Below are 18113 nucleotides of genomic sequence, written 5' to 3'. Positions count from 1 at the left end.
GTGTTTAAAAATTTGAAACTTATAATTGATGTTATTTTTATGCACGATGTGTTGGAAAATCTTGAAAACTAAATGATGTTGTTTATTTTTTTTATAAGTAGTAAATGATGATGTTTTTACATTTGTTAAATAGTAATAAGGTTCGAAATTTGAATAGGAAGTCTCTCATATATCTATAAAATATTTCATTCGGGATCTCCTAAAGACACAATAATTAAAGGCTTTTCAACACTCATTCATCAAAAGCTCTCATTCTTTTTGTTCTAGTATTTTTTTTTCCTAGTATTCTAGTATTCTTTTCTAACCTTATCACTTATTCATTTTGAGAGAGTAAAAATTTTCGCCGTATTATTTCATTTGAGTGAAGAGTGTACTTTGATAACCTATCCACTATCAGATTTTGTGTAACTGTAAAAGTAGGGCTATAAATGTGATACCCCATATGATATGGATAAGGGTAGGTGGTGTATGGGATCCCACATTGCTTGGGATGGAGAAGTTCTTGCTCTTTATAAGATTTCAATGGGGCTCCAATTGTATCATTGACTAGTCCTTTTGGAGTATAGGCCATGTGGTTTGGGCCTTCCATTGGGGAGTTACAATAAAAAAAAACCGGGAAACCAGTGAACGTACCGGTTCCTATTTTGCAAAACCGGTTGAGCTTTTAGACTGGTACATATATATTATTTTTAAATTTTTATATTATATACAATTTTTTATATTGTAGTATATGCTAAATTGCTAATTAATATAACATAAAATTTTAAAATCTTATTATTCATATCTATTAATCTTATAACATAAAATTAATATAACATTAATATAACATAAAATGAGGGATATGGGTCAAACACTTGCTAAAGTTTTGCTAGAGTATGATTTAGGTGCCGTTTGGATAGTGAGTTGAGATGAAAGTTGAGAGTTGAATAAAATATTGTTAGAATATTATTATTGTTTTGGGATTTGAAAAAGTTGAATTGTTTATTATATTTTGTGTGTGAATTTGTAAAAGTTGTAATGATGAGATGAGATGAGATGAGGTGAGGTAAAACACTTTCACTATCCAAATGTGGCCTTAGTTTATCTGTAAAATTGGAAAAACCCGAAGTTCCAATTTCGGTGGTGAATTAGTCCGATATCGGTTCTTAAATTTCCAAAACCGGACCCGTTACACCCTTACGTAAAAGGGACCCTTGTGAGTGTAGTTGGAGCTCTACACATGGAAACAACTAAATCACCACTCTTAAAGTGATTGTAAGTGTAGAAGGTGTTCTACACGAACTCCTTGAAGCATTATTGCTCAAATGTGTAATAGGTTTCAACTCCACTTGAAAAAAGTTGAATAGTGAATTTGGGAATCCTCAAGAGCTAGCTTGAGGCAATGATGTAGGCAATGAGGCTACTCATTCAAATACCGAGTTTGCATCTCTCTTACCCTTATTCCTTACATTTACTATTACTTAGTATTTTTGAGAATATAGATTCAAACAACACAAAATATTAATTACCTCAAAGTAGGACCCGAAAGGAACATCATGTGCATGTTGAACAGTCTCAAACACCTAAAAGAAAGGGAAACTCTCATCATGGTTAATAAATTAAAAAAAATCAATGAAGCCACGAAGATAAAGAAAATTAAAGAAGATGCCTGTATATGACAACAAAAAGAATCATGGGAAGGCTTGAATTATTTTCAGATATGCAAATACATTTCATGTACCATGGAATTAAACTCAAGATTTTAATCTCCACTTGTCATACGAAAAGTAATCATAGTTAGGTGATTATGATAACAAAAAACTAAGCAAATTAAAAATAGGACAAGATGTATTACCAGCAACTTCTTGTCTGGTGATAGAACAGCATGCTGGTACTCTGTCATGGCAGTGTCTGGTGGGCACATTGGACTGTTGCAAAGGGATCTGAACTTTATCTCCCTGACTTGACCATCGTATTCATCTGCAGCATGCCATTGTCCCATCTGGAGATAGCATAAGTAGCATGAGATCTCAGGTTAATATAGCCACCACGAGCAATTATAGACAAACTCCCAAGGTAAAAAGTTGCACTGTAGTACTTTTAAAATTACTTAGATTGGCTATTTTCTACTTATTAGGGATGTGAAGGGGAAGATAAACTGATTCGGGTTCCTTCCAAGAAAGGGATGTTCACAATTCGCCCTCATCCCTTGTGAGACAATCCCTTCCCTTGGAAGGTATTTGACAAACAAGAGGCCCCTTCAAAAGCTGTCATAGGCCCGGCTCAATGGTAAGGCCATTGAGGCCATTGCCCAAGGCCCCCACCCTATGTAAGGCCCCCAAAAATATAAATGTATTTTTTTTAATTTAAAAATAAAAATAAAAACCATTTCATTAAATACAATTTTAAATAATTTTTATAGTTTCCAATGTGTGCAAGGCCTCATAATACTAAATTTAACATTTAATACAATTAATTTTTTATTATATAAGTAATACGATGAATTATTTATATTTAAATAATTTTTTTAAGATCTTACTAAATTGAGGCACAAAATCTGCATTGAGACCTCATTTTAAGTTGTTGTAAATATATATTCACAAAAACTGTATTTAAAGATTTTAAATAAAATCTCATTTTATTGTAAAGTTTGAAAATATTTCATATAATAATTTATATTTTATTGTATTATAATTACGAATAACTCACTTAAATTCGCCTCAGGCCTCAATTTGTATTGAGCCGCCCCTGAGCTGAGAGTTGTGTTTGTTGCTCAGAAAATCTAGAAAAGATTCTCACCATGGATAATTTAAAAAGAAGACTCATTGTGGTGATTGATTGGAGCTACATGTGCAAGAGGTACGTTAACCATCGTTTACTCCATTGTGAGATGGTTAGAGCTTTATAGAACGACTTCTTCAGACATGTATGTTTGGCGTGGGTCATGCTGTGAAGGGCAGTGGACCTTTTTAAATTCTTGGAAAGGGTTAGGAGGAAGCCCACAAATACAGTAGTATGGAAGATGGTTCCTACTTACCCAGTATGGCATATTTTAAGGGAAAGGAATGATACGAATTTTGAGTATTGTGTACAGACGCTGGAGGAGCTCAAACTTTATTTATTGACACTCTTCTTTAGTCAACCTCTATGGACTTTAATGGGTTCTACCTTTTCATAATTTTCTTGTATCTTTTTCTACTTCTAGATTGGTGACTCTCTTGTATACATCTTGTGTACCTAGATGCGCCTTCCGCATTTTCAATGAAGTTTTATTACTTGTGAAAATATTACTTAGATCAGTGTAACCCCCAGCTGCCCAGAGTCAAAGCAACATCATTTCCTGGAGTTCCCATGCCCGGGGCCACAAAAGGTCCTGGTTAACTGTTTCACTAAACAACGCAGCTGAGTTTGCAATCCAACCCATTAATGTAATGAGCACAAGAAATATTCCCTCAGTCATTAATATGGTATGGGAACAACTGCAAACAATATGCTAAAATTTTATTCTTCCTACTCCAAACGGGACTAAAACAACACAATGTGCACCTAGGATACATTCGAGGAGCTTAAGTTTTGATAATTTAGCTCAAAATGCACAAAGCACTTCAATTGTCACTAAACTTAGCACAGAACATTGTAAGAACGTGTAATTCAGTAACTCTTAAGTGGTTGGTATAGAGCCAAGAAAATAGCATAACCACATCAAGTCAGCTTAACTGGAAGGCCATCTACACCGTTTTGGTTCAGGACATTAGGCAATTAAGTTTCATAGGAATTAATGTCTAAGAAACAAGAATATTAGTACAGATAAGTGCAATATAAGAAAGGCAATAAAAGGGAATGTGCCTTTTTAAGTAAAAAGATGAAAGAAAATATGAAGAGTACATTTGGTGACAGTGATTAGAAAACTGCATGATTACCAAAAATTCAAAACAAATTATAAACTTTTATAAAATTGAATAGAAAACAATTATTTTTCTTGATAAGTAAAAAATATTTATTAAACTGTGGAAACACACAGGATGTATACAAGAGAGGCTCCTATCAAGAAGAATGTCAAATAAGTATTAACACACTGAAGCTTAGAATTCAGTAGGGTGTCCTTTCCTAAATTTGTGATGACACCATTAGTACCTAGACCAATGTGCATCAAGAATTCAAGATGGCCCCGAAAATCAAGTGTGTTTAGGATTTATAGAAAACTTAGTGTCTTACATAAGACATGCACCTTCGATAAGGAAAAAACCTCATGTGTTTACTAACCTAACACAGGTCAACTTGATAACCAATCTAGTGATAGACAAATTAAGCTTTTATTTTTATAAGAGAATTGACTTTTATGAGAAGCAGGGTACAACCCAAGCACACAGAAAAAAATATAGAAGAGAAAGCATCAGACTTAGGAGAAATAAGGAAAGCAAGTGGGCCTTTTTCCAACTATAAATAGAGTTGAACATGAAGATTTAAACTCTAAAACCGTCCTCTGCAGGTTTTTTAAGCTCTGGGTATTGCGTTCCACCCAAAGGCACCACATTAGGCATAATGGTATCGGCCAAACTTCTGCCCGACATGGACTACTCTCGTCTGCACTTTCTAGCAATTCACTAACTGTCACCCATTTAGGCATAACCCATTTCATCCCAAAAATTAATGAAAACGAATTCCACAATGCCCTAGCCACTTTACAATCAAGCAAGAGAATATAATGGTTGATTCCCCATTCTTCTTGCACATATAACACCAATCCATTACCAAGACTTGATTCTTTCTCAGATATTCTCAAGTATTCTCAAATATTTTCTATCCAAATATCACTCAAACACAAAACATTTTCAATTTCAAATATTTAACTTTTTCATCTAAGCATTACCTAATCATTACAAATTTCCTAAACTCTTGAACAAAATACAAAAAACAATACAACTTTTTCAAATTTTAAAAAAATAATATTATTAAAAAATAATATTCAAACAATTTTTTTAACTTTATAATATTTTTATTCAATTTTTTCTCTCTTATTTCCCAAAACCCCATAAAACATCTTAACTCAAACTATTTCAATACTATTCACAAGTATTGTGAGATATTCTAAATATCCAAACGGACCCTTATAGGTTTGGGTAGTGAGAATACCTGAGAAGTGTTAAGAATGTTTGTGAATAGTAGTGAAAAAACAATAATAAAATATTGAATAGTAGTGAAAAGTAATTAATAGTAGTAAAAAATAGATGAAAAGTAATAATAAAGTAATGAATAGTAGTGGATAATGTTGAGAATACTTGAGGTACTTTTGGTACCCAAACCTACATGTTCCAACTCAACTCATCTCAAACCAATCATTGATGAGACCTACTACTTTTTCAGTTTCCCATAAAAAATTTAAACTATCTCAACCTACTTCATACATTTCAACCTAAAAAGTTAAATTCATCTCAACTTAAAAAAGTTAAACCTATCTCAACGGGACCCACAAAATACTACTATTTACAACTCAACTCAACTTATCTCAACATCCAAACGTAGCCAGATCTTCATTAGAGTTGCTGTCTGCACAAGTAATGCCACCCAAGCGGTAGTGCTTTTCCACGGAAAAACTTACCCCCTTGAGGACTAAGAATGCAGTAGAAAGTATTATCCTCGTGTGTATACTATGCATGTAGACAGAGGAGGGTGGGGGGAGAGAGATCCAAAAATTTCTTGGTGATTTTAGATATTAACTCTTCAGGAAAATAACCATTTCATAAATCTTTTCTACCATCCTTTCTTGTTCCAAGATCATATTATCTTTAAACTACATTGCGAACTTAATGATTACTAAACCAGAGACAAGAACACTGTCACCTTTGAATCCACTTGGCTATGTCCCAGCAAAGCTACCCTTTTCCCTATTCATCCATACAAACTTGGCTGGTGTTACACTATGGCGTCTGTGATTCTCAAACATGGCCTTTATAGTGACTTATTTGCAAATGCTTTTATACATATTTCTGCCATCAGATTCCTGTCCGTCTTGAATCTTGGATTTAATAACATTTATGACCATTTCATTAATTAATTTCGATATTTATATTCAAAGGAAAAAATAGGGAATAAACTGAGACACCTTGAACAAGCTATCAACACCAAAACCGTGTTTGTGTCTTGTGACCTGACAGTGGTACAGTTTTGCAGAGGTTCTGCCCAAGCATATTAGGCAGATAAAAGGTGTACACAACTGATATCTATATCACTGTTTTGCTGCATATGGAATAAGTCCATTTGCTTCGTTACTTAATTAGCCAAATATATTTATTTTTTTATAAGTAAAAAATTCTTTTAATTAATTCTTTTATAAGTAAAAATAAAGTTTTGTTAAATCAAGAACTAGGCATAGCTCAAGTACACAGGAAGTATACAATTGAGAACGCCTAGTTACAATTAGGAGCTAGAGATGGATACAACGAAATCATGAAAATAAAAAAAGATGATGACCAAATATAATTAATTAGCCAAACATATGCAAACAAAAAAGATGATGACCATAAGTTAGCATGTTACTTACAACAAGATTAGTATCCTTCCGAACTGAACGATAGTCAGTTGTAAATTTTGAATCATCGTTCAACAATATATTAAAGAACTGCTCAGCTGTGCATGGAAAGACATCCTGCGGAGAAGATTAATTACTTGCAAGCTAATATTGTTAAGATTAGGAACTATGTCTGCGAGGTAATGGAAAATAACAATGCATACATTGTATATAGGGACTAGAGCTTCTTCCTTGATAAAAGATTGAAGTTTTCCAGTTTTTGGCATACTATCTTCAGGAATCTTAGCTTGTGTTTTACTTCCTCTGACAGAGCTGCTATGTGCACGCAGAGCTGACTCTGCCTTCTCCTGTACATAACAGTAACACCAGATCACATGTACCATCCAAGCAGTTTGAGAGTATAAAGATCAACAGAAAATTTAAAGCTAAACAAGAAGAAATCCAGCCTCGGCGAAATGAAGAATAAACGGCAGGAAATTAACTAAAAGGGATAGTGCATTACAAAAATTCAAAGTCATCAAATCAATGTAATATTCAATAACCAGAGATGTATCCTTTTCCAGCTATAAGCTGTACAGTTGCTGATGCACTGATGCAAATGCAGCATTGGTAGTGTTTACTAAAAGATCAAGCCACACTTGCGACAAAAACTTCATGAAGCTGGAAGCAAAGTGTCTAGCACAGGCGCATGTATGATCCAAGAAAAGCAGACATTGCTAAATACAACGCACATACAGTTCCTTTTAAACAAAGTGATGATTAACAAAAGTTAGAGCATTGTTCAAGCTCCTACACAGGCTATTTAATTTGTTAATATCTGGACCTAAATTGAATTAAATAATGGACAGTAAAGTTCATCAATCCAATTTTCCTGTGCACTAAAAAATATACCCAAGCATCGTAGAAATGATAAAATTGGGCATGTGGTTTGCAAATATACCAAAAGCTGTGAAAAAAACTAAAATATCATGAATCAATGGAATTGCTACTTTGATGAAACATAAAAAATTTCTATTTTGTGCCTAACACTTCCTTAAGAAGTGCATGAGTTCTGTGCTTTGCTTACACTTCACTCAATTCACTTCAAGATGTAAAAGGTTATTTCTTTTAGGACACTGCAGTTTACAGTTTAAGTGTGTGCCTATATAAAGAGTTCTTAGAATCATACTTTCCCCCATCATCATTTTCAAGCTGTTAAAAAAACAAGAAAGAAAAAATAATAACATACAGGAATGAGGAATCGAGGGAGTAAAGTTTCCAATAATTCTGTTATGCTACCAAAAAAACTCTTTCTATAATCCTCTCCTAGTGTCCGACTCTCAGCATGATAGCATGATAGATTAACAGCTTAAACTTAGCAGCATTTTCATTTTTTTTCTTTTTTATTTTTTTATTTTTTTGCCTGTTTAGCTCCTTAGCCTTAGTAATGTTCACAATGAAAACTAGATCCAGAGTCTCACAAGTATTAAAAAAAATTATCAATCATCAAGGTTAACAAACTATCAAAGTCATAGAATTGTATGTTTTCTTCAAATATATTCTAGTAATTTAGTCACCAAGTAATTGATAAGCACAATATATATATATATATTTATATATATATATATATATTAGCATGTCTCATCAACAGCCTATAACTCAGAATCTATATTAAATGAATCTAGAATTACATAATGGCTAACCTTTTCATGGCTTGATTCATTTATGTTCGAATTAAGCACATGCCAAAATGAGATACCCACAAAGCCTAACAAATTTGAAAGACCTCTGATTATAAACTCGCAGTCAGAATATTGCACAATACCAAAATGTCGCACTGAATAATGTCTGGCTGTTTCTAAAATAAAATATATTTACTTTTAAAATTACTAATTAATTGATGTTTAGTCTCTTCTACAAAATTTCAAATCAGGCTCATCTATTGTACATCCACGACCAAGCTCCTGCATATGCAAATTCCTTCAACAATATCAAAAGAGAACTTATAGAGTACAAGAAATGGACCTTTTTCTCAGCTTCTAACATGTCATGGAAATTCTTTGCTGCACGCTGTAAAGCTCTAAATGCATGATTCCTGTTCCAAAATGATGCAAATTTATATCTGACTCTCCCTGAAAAATGGCAAAGAAAAATGAAGGCATATAAACACAACTTAACAGACCAACTTTATTGATAAAGATTCGAACCCTCTGATGATGGGTGTTTCCTAAAAGAACTCCCCCAAATAACACAGTCATCAGCTTGGGAAAAAAATCACAAATAAAAACCAAATCATTAATGGAATTCCAGAAGATAGAAGTTTAGCCTATCTGGAGCTATAATGAACATTCTTTTTCATATAAGTTATGAGGGGGTAAAATCAAACAAACAAACAAAACACAAAACAAAATATAAAGCCAGATATTTTGTTCCTAATAGTAATTCTTACTTAGTTGTCTACAGTTCTAACTACCAAATTTAAGCATTATTCAGTAAAATGAAACATATCAATCCGAGATGAACAACTTAACATTGCTACAAAAAGTAGATCTCTTAACTGCCGTCTGTAACAAAAGGAAAAGTCATATTCAGGCAGAAATCAACCAAGGCCATTCCAAGGCGTTGGCAGACCAATTTACCAACCAAGATCCAAGATGCTACGCGCACTTGTGGTAGGGTTGCCAAACGAAATGCTAGAAGTTTTACATTAACAATGCCAGTTTCACAAGCACAAACATAATTAACAAATACAATCACACAGAAAAGAAAAAGAGTTCATAAATACTGTAAATCTAGCATACAATCAAGATTCTAACGGAAGAGGCACTTTTCCAGAAGCTGTATGCAACTCAAGACTAGTGAGTGAATCTCATGACATGATTCATTATTAATTATAAGCTGGAATAAGAAAATAAAAATTAGGAATGGACATACAATCACAATGCGTAAAATACGCAATATCAAAGAATACATTTCGATTTCAACTAGAAAATCAGGTCAACTGCTAAAATCCATATTATTATTATTAAATTCAGTGGATGCACACTCTAGCACCCTATTCTAACTTGACAAACAACCTACAAAATAGCTAAACCCATTGCATCACTAAGAAAAGGCATAATTTCTTTTAAAAAATTCTAAGGTAAATTTTTTACCTAAGAAACAATTTGCAAAGAATAGAAAGTATGACCATAAAAACTGCTATATAATTGCAAAATATGTTCATCCAAACTTAAAGAACTCAAATAATAATAATAATAATAAAAACCCTTCAAGCATTTAGAAATAATCACTAACCATCAGGACTACCCAAAGGAGGTACGCCATGTCCACCAGCACCCATGCGTAAAATAATTGTTATAGCAGGATTAATAAATGCATGCTGACTCCTTCGTATCTTCAAAATTAAAAACAAAATCCATAAAAAAATCAGCACTACGTATTGCTAAACCATGTGGTAGAGAGATAGAGAGAGAGACAAAAGTACCTCATCTATATCTTCAAACGGTATAAGCACCTGCCAAATGGAAATAGAAACATAGCTAATGTGAATGATGTACTCTTATGGAAATTACAATTATAATTACAATCCCAAAATTAAAATCAAGGAAATCATTGGTCAAATAAATTTAGGTGAAAAAACTCAGATTACATGTATCTCAAAATTTCTTCCTGGAGGATGAATAACATAAAATTAAGGGAAACCACTAACATTGCTTGATGTGAAAAATAAATAACAGAATAAAAAAAATATCTATTGTACATATTAACAATTACTACACTATGAAAATATGATACTCAAATACTTATGTTACAATATAGAAAAAAAAAAATAGGTATTAAGAAACAGTTGTTTCTGTAGTCTGAACAAAAATTTCCTTCCATATTATCTTACTTCCCCTGGTATAAGATGGATCACATTGGTAGGGATTACAATTCGACCTCAACATCATGCAATTAGCTTCCATGAAAGCTTTGTGAGTAATAAATGCCTAGCAGATAATAAGAGTTTGGTATGAGAAAAGCAAGTTCAACGGTACAAATTCCTGAGTAGTCAGTTAATATCTGGTCAAGAAGAGGGTAACTAATTTGATGATATGCATTTGCAAAAAATATGGAGGCAACACAAATTAGAGGCACTTCATTCCTTTTGAAGACCCTAAAGTTTGTAGAAAAAATGTATGCTCCCAGATAAAGCTAAAGTGCAGGATATAACTCATACAGCCAATTCAAAATGATTTACGTGAGGCTTCGTTAAGTATGTTAAGGCTTTGTTAAGTAAACAAGTATAGAAGAACACACATGGAAGCTGGAGTTTGGCTTGACTATTTTTCCATTTATAACTTATTCAGAATAGCATAGCACATACTCATTAAAGACAAAAACTTAAGCCAACATTTGTGTAGAGCTATCACAATCAAATTGCTTTATAACAGTTCTCTTGATGATGTATGGTAGCAGCAATGAAAGAACCTAGGCTAATTTCTAAAAAGGGTTTAAAGTGACCAAACGTTAGAAAAATGTGATACTTGAAGTGATGGAAACAAAGAAGTTAGTTGCAGGAGTTTATATAGTAGCAACCTTTTTTTAATAGGTAAAAAGGCAAAACACATCAAATATTAATATTAGCAACCCGTTGGGGTGAGTGGTCTAATGGCATGCTTAAAATGAGCTGTTGTAACGACTAAAGGAAAGCCCCCCTCGGAATCATTATAAAGTGCAACAAATTCTCCTTTCCAAGCAATGTGAGATCTCATTCACCACCTTCCTATACTCAATCTAGGGTATTACAATCTCTCCCCCGATGTCCTCGTTAGGCCATTCCATCATAGTTGGCATGGCTCAAGTCGTGCATTTCTAGTTGGGGCTTGGCATTAAGTACGATTCAAGGAGGCCCAAACCTATACTCCAAAAGAACAGTCAAGGTGACTACCATAGCCAATTGATATTATTATAAAGGGAGAGAACTTCTTCCTCCCAAGTAATGTGGGATATCATTCACCACATTCCTATACTCAATCCAAGGTATTACAACTGTAGACTTGGACCTCCTGAGTTTGATTTCACACAGTTTCCCAGAATTACCTACTACATAGTTTTGGTGGGTGTGGTTAGGTATCCGCAGTTTACTCCCCAAGGGTGACTCCAAAGGGCCCTACAACAACTTCAGATTTAGTCTAGAGGGAAAGGCTAAGGTTTGAGGATAAGAAAAGGGGAAAACTTGGGATTCGGAGTGGCAATTCATGGGCTATGGACACTAACCTGGGAAAACTTTTATGGTTTCAGTGGTTGTTTGGGATCTATTTCATGGATGGGTGGTTTGATGGTTTAACTATTTTTATTTTATATGTGAAATCTTGGCTGGAATTTGATGGAATACTACTAGAAAAACAGAAGAAGATGCATCTAAGCATCACACCAAATTCCCTATGCATGCACTTAAAGAGTTCTTTCAGCATCCACAAATCTCAAAAGCATAATTTGTAAAAAATCACATAAAAATCCATGGGCTTTGACTACTAAGTCCAAACTAACTACTACCAAAACCTCCCACAAATTAAATCTAATATCGTAACAAAGTCCATAATAGCAGCCAATGGACTGAAACTTGTTTTAGAAATCTAAAAGTTCTAGAAATACCCTTGACTCCTCCTAACATTCTATAAGACTAGGATCAAATAGACCCGAGACTTCCTAATGCAGATAAAGTAAATGTAAGAATCAATACTCAATAATAACTAATGTAACCTACAAAGGGTACCATAGGCCCCGTATCATAATCAAACTTAGTTTTAAGAATTCCAATACTTCTAATATTGCTCTGTCATGGGCTTCTAGCTGCCTGCATCACTTGACCTCAGTGAAAAGCTGAATGCAGTCACACCATTGTCATGTGACAAATAAATCAAGCTACTTATTTTAAAAATAACCCAAGACATGAATCCTACTCCATTACATTGAGAATAAATAAAACTTTTTTTGAAGACATGAAACCCCACCAAGGTAGGACCATTTGGACTCATCCCTGGGGGAAAATCCCATAAACACATCCCCATCCTCTAGAACCTCAAATAAGGTGATCCAAAGGAACTCCTAGGGCAGAACCAAATTCAAGATTTCAGGGTTTACAGCTCATCCTAAACTTGCCCTTTCACCTCTAACTGCACCCTAACGAGTAGAATTCTATAGAGCTTATAAGTTGGGCTTAATGTATACACAAAATACTTGCACCAAATCGCAAGTTGAGCACATTGAAAGTGACCAGTTGATTTGGTATCTGAGCTGAAAAGATTAAATTGCATTAATGAAATTTTCCTGATTCCTTAAATGAATGATTTACCAGTACAATATTGGGCCAACCTAAGGAAGAAGAATGGTAGGCTAACCTTCATCTGCTTAGAAAAAACATTTGAATGGAAGCAAATGCGCCATGCGGAAACATACATACGGCCATGATACAAGAATGACCTCTCAAGTGCACAAGAATAACTATGATCAACAACCTGAAACAGACACAATTTCTTAGGCTTGCAACCCCCACACATTTGTGGTCATATAAGTGCTATTTGAGAGCTCAGGAGAAAACAATTGCCATAAAAACAGAGTCTATGCAACTCACCTCATCCGCAGGGAGATTAAATATTGTTTGAAGAGGCCCAGGCTTTTGGTAAACCACTGTTGGCCCTTGTTTATCTAAAGAAATCCTTCTTCGAGTAGGAGCTCCAACAAAGCCATTCATAGCCCTAACAGTAAAATCTTAGTAATTTTGATAGAAGAATAATTGTTATCAAGAACCAAATATGATTACATCAATAATACTTGAGGGGTCCTACCTAGCAATTCAACATAAGACATCAAGAAGTAAACTAATTAGATTAGCCTAAGCATAAATGTTCTTAATGTATAGAGGACGTTGTCGGGTTAGATGTGATAGCAAGACATCAGATGTACACAAGTTGAAAGAAAGTGAAACGAGAAGCACGGAAATTTATGTCCAAGAATTATATAGATAAAAGTTACAAGATTATTATTGCCGTCATCATCATTTACCTATAAAAAACAGTTACAAGTTAATTACCAAAGTAAATTTAGAGTCAAGTCAAATGCAATACCCTCAAATATAGATATGCATGCATGTCATCAACACAGTCATATACTTAAGCTTAGGTCCTAGAGTGCATGAAAAAAAAAATTAGAAAAGACCAATTGAATTCATGCACTTATTTCTACCTGGAAAGCATCAAAAAATCAACTATTGTGTGTGTGCGTGTGAGAGAGTGAGTGAGAGAGAGAGAGAGAGGTCAATGAGTTAACTGATAAAAAAAAAAGATATAAAAAAGCTACCTGGAAGAATTTACGGCCAATTTTATTGTTTTAATATGGAGACAGACCTGACAAGCAAATACCAGAGTTTTTTTGGTCTCTATAAGGAATAACCAATGATACAAGAGGTCGTCAAAATAAAATTAATAAAACCAACAAAAAGGAAGATACCTGTCCTGATTGGCTATCCAATGTATACCAAACTGCACCTGTTTGGCCTTCACTTTCAACTGGAACAGTCACAGAACCAAGAACAGCACTTTTCCAAATTATATCCCAATCATATATTGTCACATTAATCTGTTAGTCAGTAGGGAAATATCAGTTATATACATGAAACCCACTTAAGGAAACTTGTATGTCAACAAAGAAATCTATGTCGACATACTGCAAAGAAAAATATACAGTATCTTCCTTCCTTCCTTCATATAAATAATTGTGAAAACCCAACATAAAAAAGAATGAAACATCAACTATGATCATAGTGCAAATTCCAAACGTACAAACATAAAGATCATGATGCAATATATTGAAACTGATCAACACATTGGGTAAGATGATAGTGAAGGCATCACATGGGTGCTAAATCCCATATTGATAGTTTACTAGCTGGAATTACTATTTGTAATTCTAGGAGTTCCAATCATAATTACAACAATTCCTTCTGAAGCATAGTGCAAATATACATTGTCTTCCATCAATTGTGAGCTCCCAACATGGGAGGATGAGAAATTGACTTTGATCATACTGCAAAGTAAAAATCAAACATAGATCTTGTGATACAATATTGTGATTAAGCAGCATATTAGGTTGGAGGATTTTGATGGCAGTACATGGGTGCTAAGTCCCACATTGATTGTTTACCAGGTGGATCTGTGCTTTATAATTAATGTAGGAGTTCCAATTTTAACTTCGACAGAAATGAAATCATTAAACACAACTTCCATGAACTTGGATGAAAAATATGAAACAGTACTTGTAGAAAGGTCTAAGGATCTTGGCCCCAGCATCATTAGACTCAAATATACATTGTCTTCCATCAATTGTGAGCTCCAACATGGGAGGATGAGATATTGACTTTAATCATACTGCAAAGTAAAAATGTACAAACATAGATACTGTGATACAATATTGTGATTAAGCAGCATATTAGGCAGGAGGATTTTGATGGCAGTACATGGGTGCTAAGTCCCACATTGATTGTTTACCAGGTGGAACTAGGCTTTATAATTAATGTAGGAGTTCCAATTTTAACTTCAATAGAAATGATATCATTAAAGACAACTTCGACTAACTTGGATTAAAAAATATGAAACAGTACTTGTAGAAAGGTCTAAGGATCTTGGCCCCATACTAAAGACCCAGGATCAACTCTTGCCTTCACCTAATTAGAAGGTTTATCGCATACTCATTTATTGAAACTTAAGGGGGAAAAGGGATTGAACCCAAGTACACAATCAATAAACTAATTAACAAACAGCTTCTTTTTTTTTGGTAAGTAATAATATTATATCTACTCTATTATTATAATAAGTGGCTATTTAATTGTGAATAATAACTTTCGTTGTTTTTCCATTAACTTTTCTTGTTTTGCCGTTAAGTCCCGTTTTACCAAAAGGCCATTAAAACCCTTGACCATTTGACGTGTAGCTACCTTGTAGAATTTAATGAAGGATCCTGTTTTATCAAAAAGTCCTTAAGACCCTTGACCATTTGACGTGTAGCTCCCTTGTAGAATTTAAGGAAGGATCATGTTTTACCAAAAGACCCTTAATAGCCTCACGGTTAGATACTTTGCTAAAGTTTAGATTTTTTTTTAATCTAGATTTTTTTTGTTTCTTTAACCTTATATTTTCTTTTCCCAGACAAATAAGCTACTGACTTATTCATTTTTTATTTATTTAAATCATTATGTCAAGTGCACCCCGGGGCTAACGCACCCGGGGCCATTCCCTAGTATATATATATATATTTATATATATATCAATAGGAGTAACCAAGTACACTAGACGTATACAAGAAAACACCTAGCCCATATAAGAGAGCCCCTAATGACCCATATGAAGCATATGACTAAGATTTCAATTGTTAAGAGGGTATTCTTCTGATGAGTGTACCACAAAAGTATACACTATTCCATTATATATTCCTCTAATATAAAAAATTTTGAAAAATGAGAGGGTAAATCGACACTCTTACACCCCTCATTGGCAAACCCATGTTATATCATCATAAGAGGCTATAATCCCTCCCATTCAAAAAAGGCGGGAAAAAACTAACTTTTTTTTAACAATCGGATAGATTAAAAAACCACCTTTCAATAGCCAAAAGCATGATTGTTGATTGGTTTGGTCCATCTGTAACTAGTGTCAGTTCATTCTATTGGCCCTCTTATGGTTGTCAGCTCAGTCGTCAATGTCCATTATCTAGATTGCTTGCAAGAACTGTTGCCATTAGTGGCGTCACTGGTGTGTAAGGGTCAATTGTCGATAAGTAGTGAAAGGAAAGAAAGATAGGAGAAAGAAGGTCCCTTGTCTCGGGTTATTTCTTATCCAGGTTTTTGGCTATTCACAATTAAAATTTGTGCAGCATCTAGTTTGAGTCAAGTCAAACTAGGTTAGATACTTGACAAGCAATGGATATAAATTCTTGGTCAAATGAGGTATAAACTTGACAAAGAAAGGATATAAGCCCTGGCTCAAACAAGCCCAAGAATGTGTATTTTGAACCATAATTTCTCGCCGCAATCCTATTTAATGACAATAGCTTGTGTTTGTACAACTTTGCCATCACATGTGGGCTATCAGCTTTTGATCAACTGCATGTGTACTTTGAAAAAAGCTACCACACATATAAATGCAAAAGAACAATATATGTAGAAGAACACATTAACATACTACAGATGGGTTAAAAAATTCGGTTTAATAAACCTCAGTAAAGAAACAAAACATGTCAATCTATGTTAACATTAAAAAAACATTATTTTCTTCCTTCACGTGTGAAACATTAATAAATTCAATATGTCATCAAGTGGGGAAGAAAATCGATTTCATAGAACAAACCTTCATAAATACACTATAATGTCAATAGAGAGATATATTAAAAAAAGAATTTTAGTTATCATTCCTCCTTCATGCCATATACACAAATTTGAATTTCCAAAACAGTAGGATCAACTATCTACCTCGATTGTAGTTACAAGATGAATACATTAAACATAAAGATGGAATCATGAAGCTCAACTTCCACCAGCAACTTGGACAAAAGAATACGCAAATAAAATTAATAGAAAGGTCTCAAGATCTTGACCTCATAACCATGACCTAGTATCAACTATTGCTTTCCCTAGATTAGGAGATTTATGGATAAAGGGAGGACTTTCGAACAATATAATATAAAAGGGTCTAAGAATATTGCTTACTTATCTATTGAAAAAGAAATTCGGGAAACAAAAATGAGTTTTCAAAGGTGATGAAGTACAATGCTTACATATGAAAAAGATTGATGAAGTACAATAACAAATACATTTTACAAATATAAATTTCACTAGACGTGCAAGGGGACGGACCCCAAGTACACAAATCAACAAACTAACTAACCAACAACTTGTATAGTAGTGTGGAAGGGTGTATAGTTTCTGGCCTCTTGCCCCTTTGGAGGTGGTGCTCCAACCCAAATGAGAGCAGTACAATAAAATTCAGAGGTTTTATTTAAAAACAGAATAAATAAAAAACTTGTATGAAACATCACTAAGATGTTTTTATTTTTATTTTTTATTAAGTAACAGAAATTTTATTAATAAGTTTGAGAATAGGCGAAGCCCAATTAGAGTTTTGATGCCCAGGCCTCAAAGGAAAGGAACATGCATGTTAAAGTAAAAACAAAGTAGTAGTAGTAGTAGTAAAGGGTCTTATAACTACCTGAACAGGAAGCTCATCAACAGAAAAATTAAACTCCTCTCCCCACATTGGGTTTCTTGAACCAGGAACCATGGAACTACAATGGTAACAACTAAAATTAGATAACAGTAGATACAATTGAGCTATGCATCACCATTTAAGAGCAAGACGTTAGAACTAAACCACATTTAGGTACAAAAATATTCTACTTTTATTATATAAAAATAAGGATTCTACAATCCAGCTCATTTTTGCATGCAAAATCTGTAGTTATCTTTAAGGGCTCGTTTGGACACTTGTAGTATTTCAGAATTCTGTGAATAGTGAAATTGTTTGAGTTAAGATGTTTTATTGGGTTTTGGAAAAGGAGGGAGAAAAAGTTGAATAAAAATATTATAAATTTA

The 18113-nt window shown here is 33.8% G+C and overlaps 1 protein-coding gene across 4 annotated transcripts in view; it reads right to left on the bottom strand.

Moving 5' to 3' along the window:
- Positions 1-18113, bottom strand: part of LOC109005823 (BAG-associated GRAM protein 1-like) — a 34236-nt gene that overhangs the window by 13425 nt on the left and 2698 nt on the right. For all 4 annotated transcript variants that reach the window (XM_035683434.1, XM_035683435.1, XM_018984870.2 and 1 more), the window contains exons 4-15: positions 17731-17806; positions 13982-14110; positions 13832-13878; positions 13107-13230; positions 12874-12990; positions 9975-10004; positions 9785-9884; positions 8513-8619; positions 6712-6855; positions 6521-6625; positions 1835-1981; positions 1509-1562 (exon numbers count right to left, since the gene is read on the bottom strand). In XM_035683434.1, the coding sequence (XP_035539327.1) occupies positions 1509-1562; positions 1835-1981; positions 6521-6625; positions 6712-6855; positions 8513-8619; positions 9785-9884; positions 9975-10004; positions 12874-12990; positions 13107-13230; positions 13832-13878; positions 13982-14110; positions 17731-17806 (1180 nt within the window). The remainder of the gene's footprint in view (positions 1-1508; positions 1563-1834; positions 1982-6520; positions 6626-6711; positions 6856-8512; positions 8620-9784; positions 9885-9974; positions 10005-12873; positions 12991-13106; positions 13231-13831; positions 13879-13981; positions 14111-17730; positions 17807-18113) is intronic.

The sequence above is a fragment of the Juglans regia genome, chromosome 12 (genome assembly GCF_001411555.2).
Source record: "Juglans regia cultivar Chandler chromosome 12, Walnut 2.0, whole genome shotgun sequence".
Classification (NCBI taxonomy): Eukaryota; Viridiplantae; Streptophyta; class Magnoliopsida; order Fagales; family Juglandaceae; genus Juglans; species Juglans regia.
The sequence above is the reverse complement of the archived record's forward strand: the minus strand, read 5'-3'. Positions and strand labels throughout refer to the sequence as shown.